Raw genomic sequence first — 14,326 nt, forward strand, 5'->3', positions numbered from 1 at the left:
AGGGGGCGCAGTGGAGTCAAATTACATTTCAAGCCCGTTGGGCTCTTTAGAGGTGAACAAAGGTCATACATATCCAGTTTGGCGCCAATCGGATGATCTATGTGTGAATTAGAGCCAAACGTATGAATATGGCGAGGGACTGATATTCGCCATTTGGCCACACCCACACGGTTCAGCAGCAGCGAGCATTGACAGAGTTTATCATCCGAATCATCTTGATTAGGTCAAGAGAGCCATAAACGGAGCTTTCCAAGGAAAAAAACAGCACTTCCTGTTCTGGGGGGGGCGGGGCTTAGATGACTTCATAATATGATGACGTAGGATCGACGGGCATCCCACCAGGATCACTCAGGCCAAGTTTGATGCAGCTCGGTCAAAATATGTGGAATGTAGAGGCAAACGTATACGAACGGCGTTGCCGCCATTGAAAACTCTTGGCACTTTAAAGCAAGTGAGACCAACTTCCTATCTGTCATCCAACACAGAATCACCTTGATTAGGTCAAGAGAGCCATAGATGAAAGTTTCCAAGGAAAAAAATAGCACTTCCTGTTGTGAGGGGGCGGGGCTTAGATGACGTCATAATATGATGACGTAGGATCGACGGGCATCCCACCAGCATCACTCAGGCCACGTTTGGTGCAGCTCGGTCGAAACATGTGGAATCTAGAAGCAAACGTATGGCATCGGCGTTACAGGTCACTTTTAGGACACCTAATGATGATCAATAACTGAAAGTTTGGTGTCTCTGTGAGTTTCTGTGCAGGATATATAAGAGTTTCGTGTTTCATGGCGAGTAGGTGAACTTTGACCCCTGGCAACCCCCCTTCAGCAAGCTCATACAGTCACCGTTTTGATAACTTTAAATCAAACATGCCTTATGATCAGACTGACCGGGTTTGAAGCCGATCAATCGAAATCCCTAGGAGGATACGAAGGCTGTAAACGTCAAAATCGAGGTCAAAAATGGACCTTCAATACAAAATGGCCGACTTCCTGTTGGGATTCGACCATGGCTCTATGAGACTTTTTTGTACGTCCTGACAAGATACACATGTGTACCAAGTTTCGTAATTCTAGGTTAAAGCATGGCTTGGGGCTGTTCACTTAAAATACTCTAGGGCAGGGGTGGGCACTCCCGGTCCTCGAGGGCCGGTGTCCTGCAACTCTTAGATGTCTCCCTGGTCCAACACACCTGAATCCAACAGCTGAATCTCCTCCTAAGTGCAGTCAAGTTCTCCAGAGTCCTGTTAACGACCTCATTATTTGACTCAGGTGTGTTGAAGTAGAGATGCATCTAAAAGTTGCAGGACACCGGCCCTCGAGGACCAGGAGTGCCCACCCCTGCTCTAGGGGGTACTATAGAAAAATTAGGCCACGCCCACCAAATTTTGTTATGAATTCCTGTCGGTAGGTGGATAAGGATCCATCCTAGTGAGTTTGGAGGAGCTGAGCCCGAAATTGTGGAATTCAGAGCCAAACGTATGGCAATGGCGTTACAGGTCACTTCGCCACGCCGCCACACCCACCTGCTATCTCAAAGCCGGTCGGGGTTGGAATCCACAACACACCAACATGTCTTCTGTCTCTGGACACAGTTTCATGTTGATTAGGTCAAAGGGCTAAGATAGCGACTGTTCACAGTAAAACATGACACTTCCTGTTCTCAGGGGGCGTGGCCTAAGTGATGTCATCATTTCACCATAGGGTATTTTAGGACACCCGATGACGATCAATCACTGAAAGTTTGGTGCCTCTATGTATTTTTGTATAGGAAATATAAGAGTTTCGTTTTTAATGGCGAGTAGGTGAACTTTGACCCCTGCTAACCCCCCTTCAACATGCTCCAAAACTCACCAATTTGATAACTTTAAATCAAACATGCCTTATGATCAGACTGACCAAGTTTGAAGCCGATCAATCGAAATCCCTAGGAGGAGTTCGATCAAATACGAACGCTGTAAACGTCAAAAACGAGGTCAAAAATGGACCTTCAATACAAAATGGCCGACTTCCTGTGATAGTTGGCTTATAACATTAAATGTAAGTTCTGAGTCTTTTGGTGAGCTCTACAAGTGTACCAAATTTCATGTCTCTATGATGAAGTACGTTCATACCATTGTGTCAACAGAAAATTGCTAGTTGCCGCCGTTGAGCAATTTTTTTTGCAATTTTTGCGACAACCTTAAAATTCAAAATTTTGAAATTTTCTAGTCGCGACCGCCAAGTTTGGTGAGTTTTTGAATATGATAAAGCCCCCAAAAAGCCACGCGAAGAGGGTGGAAGAATCGTAATAATTAAAGCTGCAAGCAGCCTCGGGCGGCCCTCGTAGCAAGCGCCGCTCCGGCCTATTGGCCACCGCGGGGGTTCCAGCCACCGCAGAAGCTCTCGCACAATTTCCAGAGCCGCAGCCAACTCCCCACCGCAGAAGCTCTGCCGCAGTTTCCAGCACCGCCGCCCGCTAGCCACCGCAGAAGCTGTCGCGCATTTTCCACGCCCATCCACCAGGCGACACGCGTGAATGCGTTCGGCAGCGCTCCCCGACGACTGTCAAAAAATCTGGTGCAGATCGGTCGATGCATCGAGGAGACACAGCCGATGTATTAACTTAGGGGGCGCAGTGGAGCCAAATTACATTTCAAACCCGTCGGGCTCTTTAGAGGTGAACAAAGGTCATACATATCCAGTTTGGCGCCAATCGGATGATCTATGTGTGAATTAGAGCCAAACGTATGAATATGGCGAGGGACTGATATTCGCCATTTGGCCACGCCCACAAGGTTCAGCCAGCAGCGAGCATTGACAGAGTTTATCATCCGAATCATCTTGATTAGGTCAAGAGAGCCATAAACGGAGCTTTCCAAGTAAAAAAACGGCACTTCCTGTTCTGAGGGGGCGGGGCTTAGATGACGTCATAATATGATGACATAGGGTCGTCAAGGATCCCACCAGGGTCACTCGTGCAAAGTTTGGTGCAGAAGCTATCGACCGTTCACAGAAAAATACAAGACTTCCTGTTGTCAGAGGGCGTGGCCTACGTGATGTCATCATTTGACCATTGGATATTATTGGACACAAGATAATGATCAATAACTCAAACTTTGGTGTCTCTGTGAGTTTTTGTGTTAGAATTACAAATTATTTAATTTTTTCCTCTTCAATTCAACATTGAACTGTCATTCCGTAGGGCAATGCTGCCCTCTGGTGTCGAATTACTGAAATTACTGAAATAGTTTCATTATTTCAGTAATTCGACACCAGAGGGCAGCATTGCCTTACACATGACAAAATAATCCCCTTTGTAATTGACTGTGTAACATATTACACAGTCAATCACAGGGGATCTTTGAGCCTTGCTAACCCCCCTTCAACATGCTCCAAAACTCACCAATTTGATAACTTTAAATTAAACATGCCTTATGATCAGACTGACCAAGTTTGAAGTCGATCAATCGAAATCCCTAGGAGGAGTTCGATCAAATACGAAGGCTGTAAACGTCAAAATCGAGGTCAAATGAACTTCAATCTAAAATGGCCGACTTCCTGTTGGGTTTAGAGCATGGCTCTAAGAGACTTTTTTGTACGTCCTGACAAGATACACATGTGTACCAAGTTTCGTAATTCTAAGTCAAAGCATGTCTTGGGGCTGATTTTTTAAAATATTCTATGGGGCAATGTAGAAAAATTAGGCCACGCCCACCAAATATCGCTATGGATTCCTGTTCGGGGATGGATAAGGATCCATCCTAGTGAGTTTGGAGCAGCTCACCCCGAAACTGTGGAATTCAGAGCCAAACGAAATTCGATGGCATTCGCAACGCCGCCACGCCCACCTGCTTCATCGCAGCCGGTCGGGGTTGGAATCCACAACACACCAACATGTCTTCTGTCTCTGGGCACAGTTTCATGTTGATTAGGTCAAAGGGCTAAGATAGCGGCCGTTCACAGTAAAACATTACACTTCCTGCTCTCAGGGGGCGTGGCCTACATAAAAAAAAAATTCACTGCAGGGTATTTTAGGACACCGGATGACGATCAATCACTGAAAGTTTGGTCCCTCTATGTGTTTTTGTATAGGAAATATAAGAGGTTTTTGTTTCATGGCGTGTAGGTGAACTTTGACCCCTGCTAACCCCCCTTCAACATGCTCCAAAACTCACCAATTTGATAACTTTAAATCAGACATGCCTTATGATCAGACTGGCCGAGTTTGAAGCCGATCAATCGAAATCCCTAGGAGGAGTTCGATCAAATACGAAGGCTGTAAACGTCAAACTCGAGGTAAAAAATGGACCTTCAATACAAAATGGCCGACTTCCTGCGATACTTGCACTATGACATTACTTGTAAATTCTGAGCGTCTTAGTGAGCTCTACAACTGTACCGAATTTCAAGTCTCTACGATGAAGTAAGTGAATAGCAATGGGTCTTTTGAAAATTGCTAGTTGCTGCCGTTGAGCAATTTCTTTTGCGATTTTTGCGGCGACCTTAAAATTCAAAATTTTTAAACCGCCTAGTCGCTTCCGCCAAGTTTGGTGAGTTTTTGAATATGATAAAGCCCCCAAAAAGGCGCACGAAGAGGGGGGCAGAATCGTTAGAATAATAAGAAACAGTACAGATACAATAGGCCTTCGCAGCGCTTTGCTGCTTGGGCCTAATAATTTTGTTGCAAGAATTAAACAGAGGAGTTTCGTCGCCTAATGTCAAAGGTCAAAGGAGTAGATGCTCATTTTAACTGCTGTTGCAGAAATGCACGTCGTCTCATGGGCAGCCTCATTTACGTGATAGCAGAGCTGGAGAACAAACAACACGCGATGCTGTCTTCATGTCACGTCTTCATTATGACAGAGTGTAAAAAAAAAAAAGCCATTAACCTCAGCTTTACTTGAAAACTTTTAATGAATTCCTTGGTCACTTTTACAGAGTTGCTGTCTATTTGATCTCTGCCTGTGTCTTCTGATGCTTTTCTATATTCACTCTGACATCTGAATGTCAGCCTCTCCCGGATAACCAACTGTGACGCTAATGTCTAGCAGAGAACACAAAAGAAAAATGAGTACCTTCAATCGACACAGCAGAAATCCAGAGGAAGAAAGTCCAGGCGAATCTTAAGAGTATTGTAGTGGACTCAAATAGAAAGAAAGAATCAAAGTATCAGATACATGATTCTTCCTCTGCTTTGACAATGTCATCCTAATAACTAGTGGTTAATAGATTCTTGTGAATCACAATTAGCTTGGAAGCATAGGAGGTGATTGTGTTAAGCTCAAGTCTGTCCCTGAAGGGCACAGGACGCAGAGCTCTGCACACAGAGGATGTGAAACTATCTGACTTGTCTGAACCCTGAGAAACTCATTACACTAGCTGTGAGACTGGATCTCAGCAGGCAGAATAAGTTGTCAAGGCACCACTGCTAGATCAAAAGCAACTCCTTTCTTTTTTTTTTTTTTGCATTCCTCCCTAAACTTAAGTAGTACATCGCTGGCAGTATAATAAGTCACCAAAAAATCTTTTTCACATAATAGCTGTAGTCTTGGGCTGGAGAACACACTTGTGTTCTCCCTGATTCTCCAAACCTGTATAAGTCTTGAAGACCTGCACTTAATAGGACAAGCTGTCTGTCCAACTGAGTGTTAGCAAAAAATGAGGGGAACAAAACTCACCGATGTTGCAGTTGTAGGAGGAAAGTAATATGCTGCGATTTTTTTTTTTTTTACAACTTGCACAACATGATTATACACTAGCACTGATGACTGTAAAACATATAAATAAATGTCTGTTGTTATGGGATAAAAGACATGGAAAACAAATATTGAAACATTGCCTGAAAAGTCAGCCAAAGCAAAAAAAAAAAAAGACAAGTACAGAAAATTTCAGACACATCAAATAAAATTCAACACCAACTGCCAAAAGAATAAACATTTATCTGAAATCTGTCAATGTGAAGTATGAAGAAGCGGTAAAGATCTTTTATTGGCACTGGATGCTTTACATTGTGCTACCTTGTCTAATAAAATCCAAAAACACTGAACCTTGATGGTGCAATGTGACATGTAATGTGAGTTTTGCAGGAGTCCTGCAGTGACCTTGTTGCTGTGAGGCGAGTCTGGAATCACACAAGGCGACACCGTGAGCAGAAAACACTTTTTACATGCCGACGTCTGACGAAAGCCTTCAACATGCCAGTAAGTAGTAAGTACTCTGCAATCCTTTGATCCACTCTGGAGTCTGCTGAATGGTAATTCTGCCTCATCGGTTATGCAATTAATCATTTAACAGGCTTGTTTTTCGCAAATTCTCTAACCAACCTACAGTCTGTCCCTGGGGTGAATTTACTGGGAAGTCCATTACTGGGAAAACTGACATGTGTTCCATGTGTTTCCTTTAAGTGGATGAATGTTTTAACAGCTAAATGATGAAATACGAATTAATAGAAAATGGCTTCATGGCAACATATTTTAATTTTACCAAGACAGTCATCGGTTGTTAACACTGCCATGATAGATCTGAACGAGTATCAATTGGCTGGCAACATTTAAAATTCAACAGAGACGCTCCCCACTAGTGATGCTCAATTAAATGAAGTGCATTTACCAAACGGCACGTTGCTGCAACTTATTATCTTAATTCCTGCAAAAGCCTTAGAGACTCATCTTGTTTTTCACGTCTTATTGAATAACTGATACAACAATCATGCCCTGAAATATAAAACGCTGAAAAAATTATCTTGTGTACTCACCGCCCAGCTACTTTAATAATCAAAGAGACCGACAGAGTTCCAAGAAGGCCTCCGATGGCAAATATGGACACAGTTATGGACCATAAAAGAGTGGATGTTTCTGAAGGAATAGGTTCCCCATATCTCTCCATCCAGGTCTTATTGTAGAACTCTTTAATGTACTGCGAAACACAAGAAAACAAATTCAGCTATAGTTCAGTCAAGACAAATATATCCTAAAAAAAAAAACCAATAGAAAAACGACACTAATAGCTGCAAATGTTATGCATTTTGTTGTAAATTAGTAGGGTTTCATTCGGACTTTATGTTTCATGTTTAAGGTTCTTTTTATAGCAGAAGGAACATTCAATAAGATGCAAATGCACATTGAATTTTTTAAATGTGACATGATGACAATGAGACAGAAGTTTCAAGTGTCTTCTTTCTACAACCATCCCTCTAGTTCCTATATCCACTTATCCTTGCAGGGTTGTGGAAGCACTGGTGCTCATCTCCAGCAGTCACTGGGGGAAGAATTGGGATGCATCCCTGACAGGTCACCAGCCCATGGCATGGCAACACAGAGACACACAGAACAAACAACAGTCAGACCCATTAACCTCATTGTCATCCTTTTGGACTGTGGAAGAAATTCAGAGTGCCCAGAGTGGCAGCGGTACCATATGCATCACTGCACTCAACTTTCTACATAAAGCTGTAAATTGTAAATAAACAATTGCAGCTGTTTTGTTGTCCTTTTTTGAACTTTCTTCACGGGGGTTGGCACTTCATAACACCCACCCCCACTCCATAGCTGTGTGCACACAGACTTGGCAGGTGTTTTACACTGAACAAGATTCTAACCTCCGGGGTCAAAAAAAAAAGGTTTAGCTGTGTATAGTTTTAAAGTGATTTATAAATATCAGCTGAGTTGGTGGATTAGCTAATCGTAAATGCAGCAGGCTGATTCTCAAAAGACTAACTGATCTGGAAAGCAAAGGTCACCTTTGATGCTTCCGCACAACTGACAATCATTTCAGAAAATTACTCCTTTCTCGTGCAGAACTGATGAGACATGGTGGCCAAATCTCATTAGGAGAACTGAAATGGGTCGAGCCTGCTTCATACTCAGGTGCCAAGGTCATGTAGTTATTTGCAAATAATTCTTACAGACTCAATCAGCTGACTGGGCATGTTCATACACCATCGGAAACAAAGAAACCTTCGGGCTACTTTTGACAAAGTGGAAAAGATGGTTGATTTTGTAACAGATTGCTGTGTCATACATATGCACCCATTTTCTGTTTGAATTGTCTTGAATTGCTAATGTTAGCTAAAATTTGGGTCCTTCCATACACTCAGACATTTATTCCCTTTTAAAAATATTTAAGATAACAATATTGTATTAGAAGTAAGTGAAATGAAATGGATAAACAGCTAATTATGCCTTATTATGCCTACCTACAGGCAGAGTTTCCATTCCTATGCAGCCCACGGTTTAAACTTTCACAAAAATGGCAGTAGTTTACCAAAGACATAGTGCTATGTGAGAAATTTGTTTCTAATCACATTTTTCTCCACTTGTAGCTACCGGTCATTGATCACCACTCCTCCAAACAGCTCAGGTTTTTCAGAAAAGTTTTACGACTAAAAAGGAAAAAAGCTTACTTAGATTTGTACTACTGACATAAACTTCCATCTCTGTGTAATGTTCAAGGTTAACAATCCACTACGCTGCACACAGCAAGTTAAACTAAAAAAGAGCATTTCAGGCCAAGAAGATGGGGACTAATTATATATTTAGTTTGAGATGTCTTAACAGAATATTTCTCAAGATCTACTTCATATTTGACTCTTGATTTAAAAAAAAAAAAATCCTTCATTTATTTTAAAAAAGACCAGCTGCTGGAGATGGACCTGCTGTGCATCAAGACAACTGAATGTTGGTTTATGCATGTATGTTGTGCATGCATGCATAAACCATGCATGCGCAAACATGCTGTTTGAAGAGGTTATTGTTGCTTTGATAGATTGTTCCTAAAAAGGCTAATCAAGATCCTTTGTGAGACGGCGTGGTCTGGTGTGTGTGCATAGAGAGGCTTTCTGCTACAGACGTTTTATTGTAATAAATTCCACCACTACCTTTTTCCAGTCACCCTTTTCCAGCTGAGAAACAGATGAGAACAGAGAGTAGGCTCCCTCTGTGAAGATTAGAACCTGGTGTGGTGGGAGAACATAAACTAAAAAGGGAGCTTCATGTATTTTCCATGAGTTTTGTAAAGACAGCGGAAGCATGATGGTTCCCCCTGCAGTGATCGACAGAAGTCAGCAATACATTAATGATCAGCTGCTGTTCCTGGTGGGCAGAGACTATAAAGGAAGATAAACAATGAGCAATTGCTTGACACGCTAAAAAGACGGCGGCTTTCTTGCATCTACAGCAGGACATAACCTACTTTAGTAGCTCGGTGTTTTTGAGAGCAGAGAGCAAATTCAATGTTACAAAGAATTTAAAAAATAAATACCAGAAAATGTCAAAAGATGCTAAGGAAAAGAGTGTTTGAATAGGATTGTCCTTTTTTATTTTTAAATGAGTCCACTTGCTCAAGACAAGATGAAAACTAAAGAAGCTCATTCCACAGGATTTGAGACATCAGTCTTAAAAGAGAAATACTTCAAACTTTATTCCTAGTTCTTAATTACCAACTCTCCCCTTTTATGAAAGTTCTTGAAGACTGTATGGAGACTATATTGATGAGGAGCTGCAGGTACCCCTCTGTAACCAAAGAAGACAATCATATCAAGCACATCTGCTCCTTTTTTACAGCAATCAGTCTGCTAATTAGACTGATAAGTGGGTTCAGGTTTCCTCTTTCACATCTTCACTCAGGATTTTGATGCTAATTAATTTCTTTACAATTATTTCATATGCATCTGCTCAGTCTACATTATCTGAAAATGTGTCAACTTTTACCAAAAACATCACAAGTCACAAAGCATCGCAGAACGTATTTGTGGAACCGTCAAATGTTTTGACAATGATTGCATGTTTTGCTACCTTTCTCTGTTTTCTTAGTCAGATTGCTGGTTTCCATTCAATAAGCGCCCGTCCCAGCAGTGCTTTTTTTTTTTTTTTACAAATGGTCTTTTTATATTGTTATGCTTTGGACTTCTTTTCCCTTTTCCTATTTGTCTGCAAAATTATTTGTAAATAATTGTGCAGATTGATAATTCACCAGAAACCCTCACCAATGTAAAACAAACAAAAAAAAAACTGTTGTTTTTAATATTCTGGGTATATCTCTCCCAAGTTTCAGCTGATTTTTTCTAACTTTTGCCAAACTTCGACTTTGTTTTGTCATATTAACAAAGTATGTAGTTGGTCTCGCTCAACTCTTTCATCTCTTTTATGTGCCGATGGGATTTTTGAGCAATTCATCAAAGTGCTACAAAGGACAGAATGAAAGCACAGTGAACTATTGAACTATTTTGATTTGTTACAAGATACAAGTTTGATATTACCACCAGGAGCAAATGGAGGGTGATACAAACCCTGAGAACACTATATAACGTCACAGCACTGATTCTCAAGATTAAACTTTTAATAATCAGGCTCTGTACATAGTAGGCAGGTTTTCTTCCTTTTTCTAATTCAATCTACACAGCCCCCTTCATTACTATGTTGAATCCATCAATCACAGTTAGCATGGCAATATGTAGTTTAATCAACATATCCAGATAAGATCTAATTAAGTGAACATCACTCTTCAATGAACACATAGTTCATTTTAGACTCCATTGAAGAGCTGATAGAGGTTAAAAGCACCACTTCTAAATCAGCAGATGAAAGCAGCATGTACAGTATGGTGAAACAAACGCCTAAATATGTCTGAGACATCATAGTGGAAATAGGAAAGTTTATGAAATTACAGAGCAGAAATTACAGTGGGACCAATTGCCTAAAGGTATGTTCACAGTTTTGCTACACATCAACCTGTTGAGGCATGTACTCCACTAGACGTGTAGAGAGTAATATCTGGCACCAATATTGTGGTGCCAGATGAAGATTCTTTGGGTTATGTAAGTCCATGAATCAGATTTGTTTGTCTATTTCTATCCTACAAATGCTTGGGTGGCTTGAAATTTATTTGAATTTTAACCACCTGTTTTATTCTTCAAATAAATCATTCTTGCTTTTGGTAGGATGCTGTAGAGACCACGACCGTCAAGCAAAACTGTTTCTGTGAAACGTGGTCTGCAACAATACCTAACAATAACCGTTTGGTTATGTCACAATAACAACCAAACGGATGGCAAACTAGGTTGCTCTGCAGAACATTGGCCAAGCCCAAACAATGCCAAATGCTGTGGACCCTGGTTCCAGGTGTTCTCCAGGAAAGCAAACTACCGTCACCCATGTGATGCAAAACCAAATTTAATACATCAGGCCATGCAACTGTCCTATTGGACAAAGGAACCTGTTGATGGTTCCTTTGGCAGCAGAAAGAGGTCAACATGTGCACTTTTAATGGTGTATGACCATGTATTCCCATATGCAACAAGCGGTGATTCACAGTGTATTCTCACACCTCTTTCTTCCGTCAGAAAAAGCATTAGCTTCTTCAGCAGTATGAGCAACACTAGCTTTGTTTCTTTCGGTATGGATTTCACAGATGATCATTGATGCAGCTCCCCAGGTGCATCCATGATCCTTGACTGTTGCTTCACCCTTTTTCCTTGAACCTCTTTTAATAGACCACTACAGGAAGCATCCCACCAGGGCTGCAGTTTGTGAGATGCTCTGACCCAGGAGTATTAGACTCTTCAGCATCGTCTTAGAGAGCATTTTGACATTGTAGCATAGCACAATTTCATCGCCACATGAATCACTGTCAATGTATCCCCAGTGTAAGAACCACAGCTCTCCCACATTGCTATGAAGAATCTTTACTTACTTATAACTGCTAGATATTTGAAGTTCAAAGTAAAACTGAAGGCATAATCTACTTTCTGATTAATTTGGCTAAAGATTTTCTGACCACTTATGGGACACTGTAGCCCATTGAAATTGTATTCCTAGAAGTTCAATTGATCTGAAAGCGATATAAGAAAAAAAAACTTTTTTCACTGAGAATGTCACTGAGGACGTAATGTGCTTATGACGAAGCAAGTAACTGTGTTATACACATCCCCTGTCATAATGTTATACATGACTGATGTATTTTACCAACTGTGTAAAGGCTTTAGGTATAGTTTTGTTTGTTTGTGCTCAGATTTTTATATGTTGCAATTTGTATTTACAATGAAAAAATGTCTTGTGCCAAATACATTTTAGTACAAGACAGCACTGAATAGCTTTAGCATCACATCTTTTCTGTTCACAGACAAAAGCCATGCATGTACAGTATATGTATATTTTGTAGTTGGTATTATGAGCCTTGTATACTCTCACAACCAGTTTCACAATAACCAGTACAGAAAAATGGTTACATTTTCATCTACAGTCTTTACTACTAAGTGAAACAGCATGCTGTAGTTCTGAGGTTATAACAGACTGAAAAGCCACAACTGAAGGTTCACACACTCATGTGCTTTTAGAAGGTGCGACAAAAAAAAAAGTAATTTTGAGTTATGCACAGCGCTGCCTTTGTCTGTGTGGGCAACCAAAGAGATTAATTAGTAATCTCTGAGTACTAATTAAATGACCTGTGGGGAATCTAATTACCTTTGAACAAACACAAGGCTAAATTAGAAAGTCTAACCTCGGAAAATGCTAGGAATGTTTCTATTTCTTGGACTGGAACAGAAAAGCTCCTGAAAATTGGATTCACCAAAAATAAAAAAGACTATGCAAATATCTTTCCACTCTAAGCAATTTCTAAACATATATTCATACGTGAAAGCATGAAAGGTACCTGTCTTAAATTGAAAAAGTTGGTTTCAGGTAAATACGGAAGTAAATTTGTGTCCTTTAATAGTTTTGACATCTGGGATTAACCTTCTGATACACTGTTTCAAAGACTGCCATGTGTGCTCACTTACTGAAAAAACATGCAAGTTTATGACCTATATTGTACTAATAAGGTGGACTGTGCTCGTATTTAACTCTTATTGTGCTCTTTTCTTAGTCTGACTCAGCATTGAGAGCTGAGTTAATAAAGATAGATGATACTGTTCCTATCTATTGTTTATGTTTCCAGAGGAGAGACAGTCTCACAACAAACTGAATAACATATCACTGGCTGCAGACAGAAGCTCAGCACAAAGTTACTCGCATTTCCTATTCCAAAAGAATGCATTACGTTTTATATTCTAATGGTGATAACATATTATGAATTAGTTATTGTTTATTTTAAAAACTTACTAAGTTCTGCTGGAGCAAAATGAAGTCATTCACATAGGCGATCATCATTTGAAAGGCACTGATGTGCATCTAAATAGTCTGGGTCATTAGAGCTTCAGGGTTATAAATTGCATTGAGACATGGTTTAACGATCTATCGACCTGCATCAGCTGCAGGGTAGAAGAATATTTCAACTCTGCCAAATGTCATGATAAAGGTCTTTTTAACACTCTTGATCAAAAATATGAGAAAAGTCAGATTTTGGAGTGTCAGTATCACTCCAAAATCTGCACTGCATTGATATTTGTTACCATTATCTATGATAGTTTTCACCAGAACTGTCACTGAGTTAGCAATAATCTTTAGACATATGGGGCAAAATTTCATCAATTCATCAATGCAGCTCCCTTCTGTTTAGCTGTGCATCATAAATGGTATTCAGCAAGTTCTGTGTTTCGGCTAAGTTTTTATAGGCGAGTGTAATAAACATTTAAGTTCTATTTTTTCAGCACCATATTAATCTTCGTTCAGCTGAAGTGTTAGCAACGCCTGACTCTGAATGTAAAGCCACATCTAGATTAACATTTATTGATTTCTAGCAGTGCTAACAAGATAAGAAATGAGAAAACAAGATAAATCAATGCTGCTTTCTTTAGATAGCCAACGGGCTATCCAAAGGCAAGCTAATAGTTTAACTTTACTCACCGAAGCAGGTGCATTGACCACAGAGAGGTTATAGCCGTAAAGAAAAGATGAACCCAGTGCCCCGAAGAAGGCTGCGCTGAACAGGCAGGTTGTGAGAGCTTGCTTCTAAGAGAGAGACAGAAGGGACGAAATTCAGATTTTCATGCTACTCAAACAGACAAAAGATTTATCAAAGAAAGTCAAGTCAATGTCAAGACCAAACTCACTACAGGAAGCGTTCTTTAGACAATCAGGTCAGAAAACTGGGTTTTGTCTTTTGAGGCTTTCGTCTGTTTCAGTTTTGCCATGTTGAAAGCTCCAACTTCAGTTGAGTTATTTGAGATTCAGTGTGGTTGGCAAACACAAACTAGTGCATATTTGTGAACCTGAAGGGTCGTGACACAGGGATTTTGAATTTTTATACCAATAAAAATCTAAAAACTGACATATTTAACCTGCTTTATACTGAAATGCCACCAACATCATATTAGATTCTTGTTGGTTTCATTATTGTATTCTTCTTCAGGGATCATAGCTGTAAGCTTGTAGTTGCATTTTACCACTAAGGTTACCAGTAAGTTT

At 40.3% G+C, this 14,326-nt stretch overlaps 1 protein-coding gene across 4 annotated transcripts in view; it reads right to left on the bottom strand.

The window, feature by feature from the left end:
* The window catches only part of slc2a9 (solute carrier family 2 member 9), a 118,696-nt gene that overhangs the window by 93,144 nt on the left and 11,226 nt on the right, over positions 1–14,326 (bottom strand). For 2 of the 4 annotated variants that reach the window (XM_023324770.1, XM_023324769.1), the window contains exons 3-4: positions 13,766–13,870; positions 6,739–6,899 (exon numbers count right to left, since the gene is read on the bottom strand). In XM_023324770.1, coding sequence (XP_023180538.1) covers positions 6,739–6,899; positions 13,766–13,870 — 266 coding nt within the window. Of the gene's footprint in view, positions 1–6,738; positions 6,900–13,765; positions 13,871–14,326 lie in introns of those variants that run through there. The other 2 variants (XM_023324771.1, XM_023324772.1) reach the window with 2 other exon arrangements.

Source organism: Xiphophorus maculatus, chromosome 20, assembly GCF_002775205.1.
Source record: "Xiphophorus maculatus strain JP 163 A chromosome 20, X_maculatus-5.0-male, whole genome shotgun sequence".
NCBI classification, from domain to species: domain Eukaryota; kingdom Metazoa; phylum Chordata; class Actinopteri; order Cyprinodontiformes; family Poeciliidae; genus Xiphophorus; species Xiphophorus maculatus.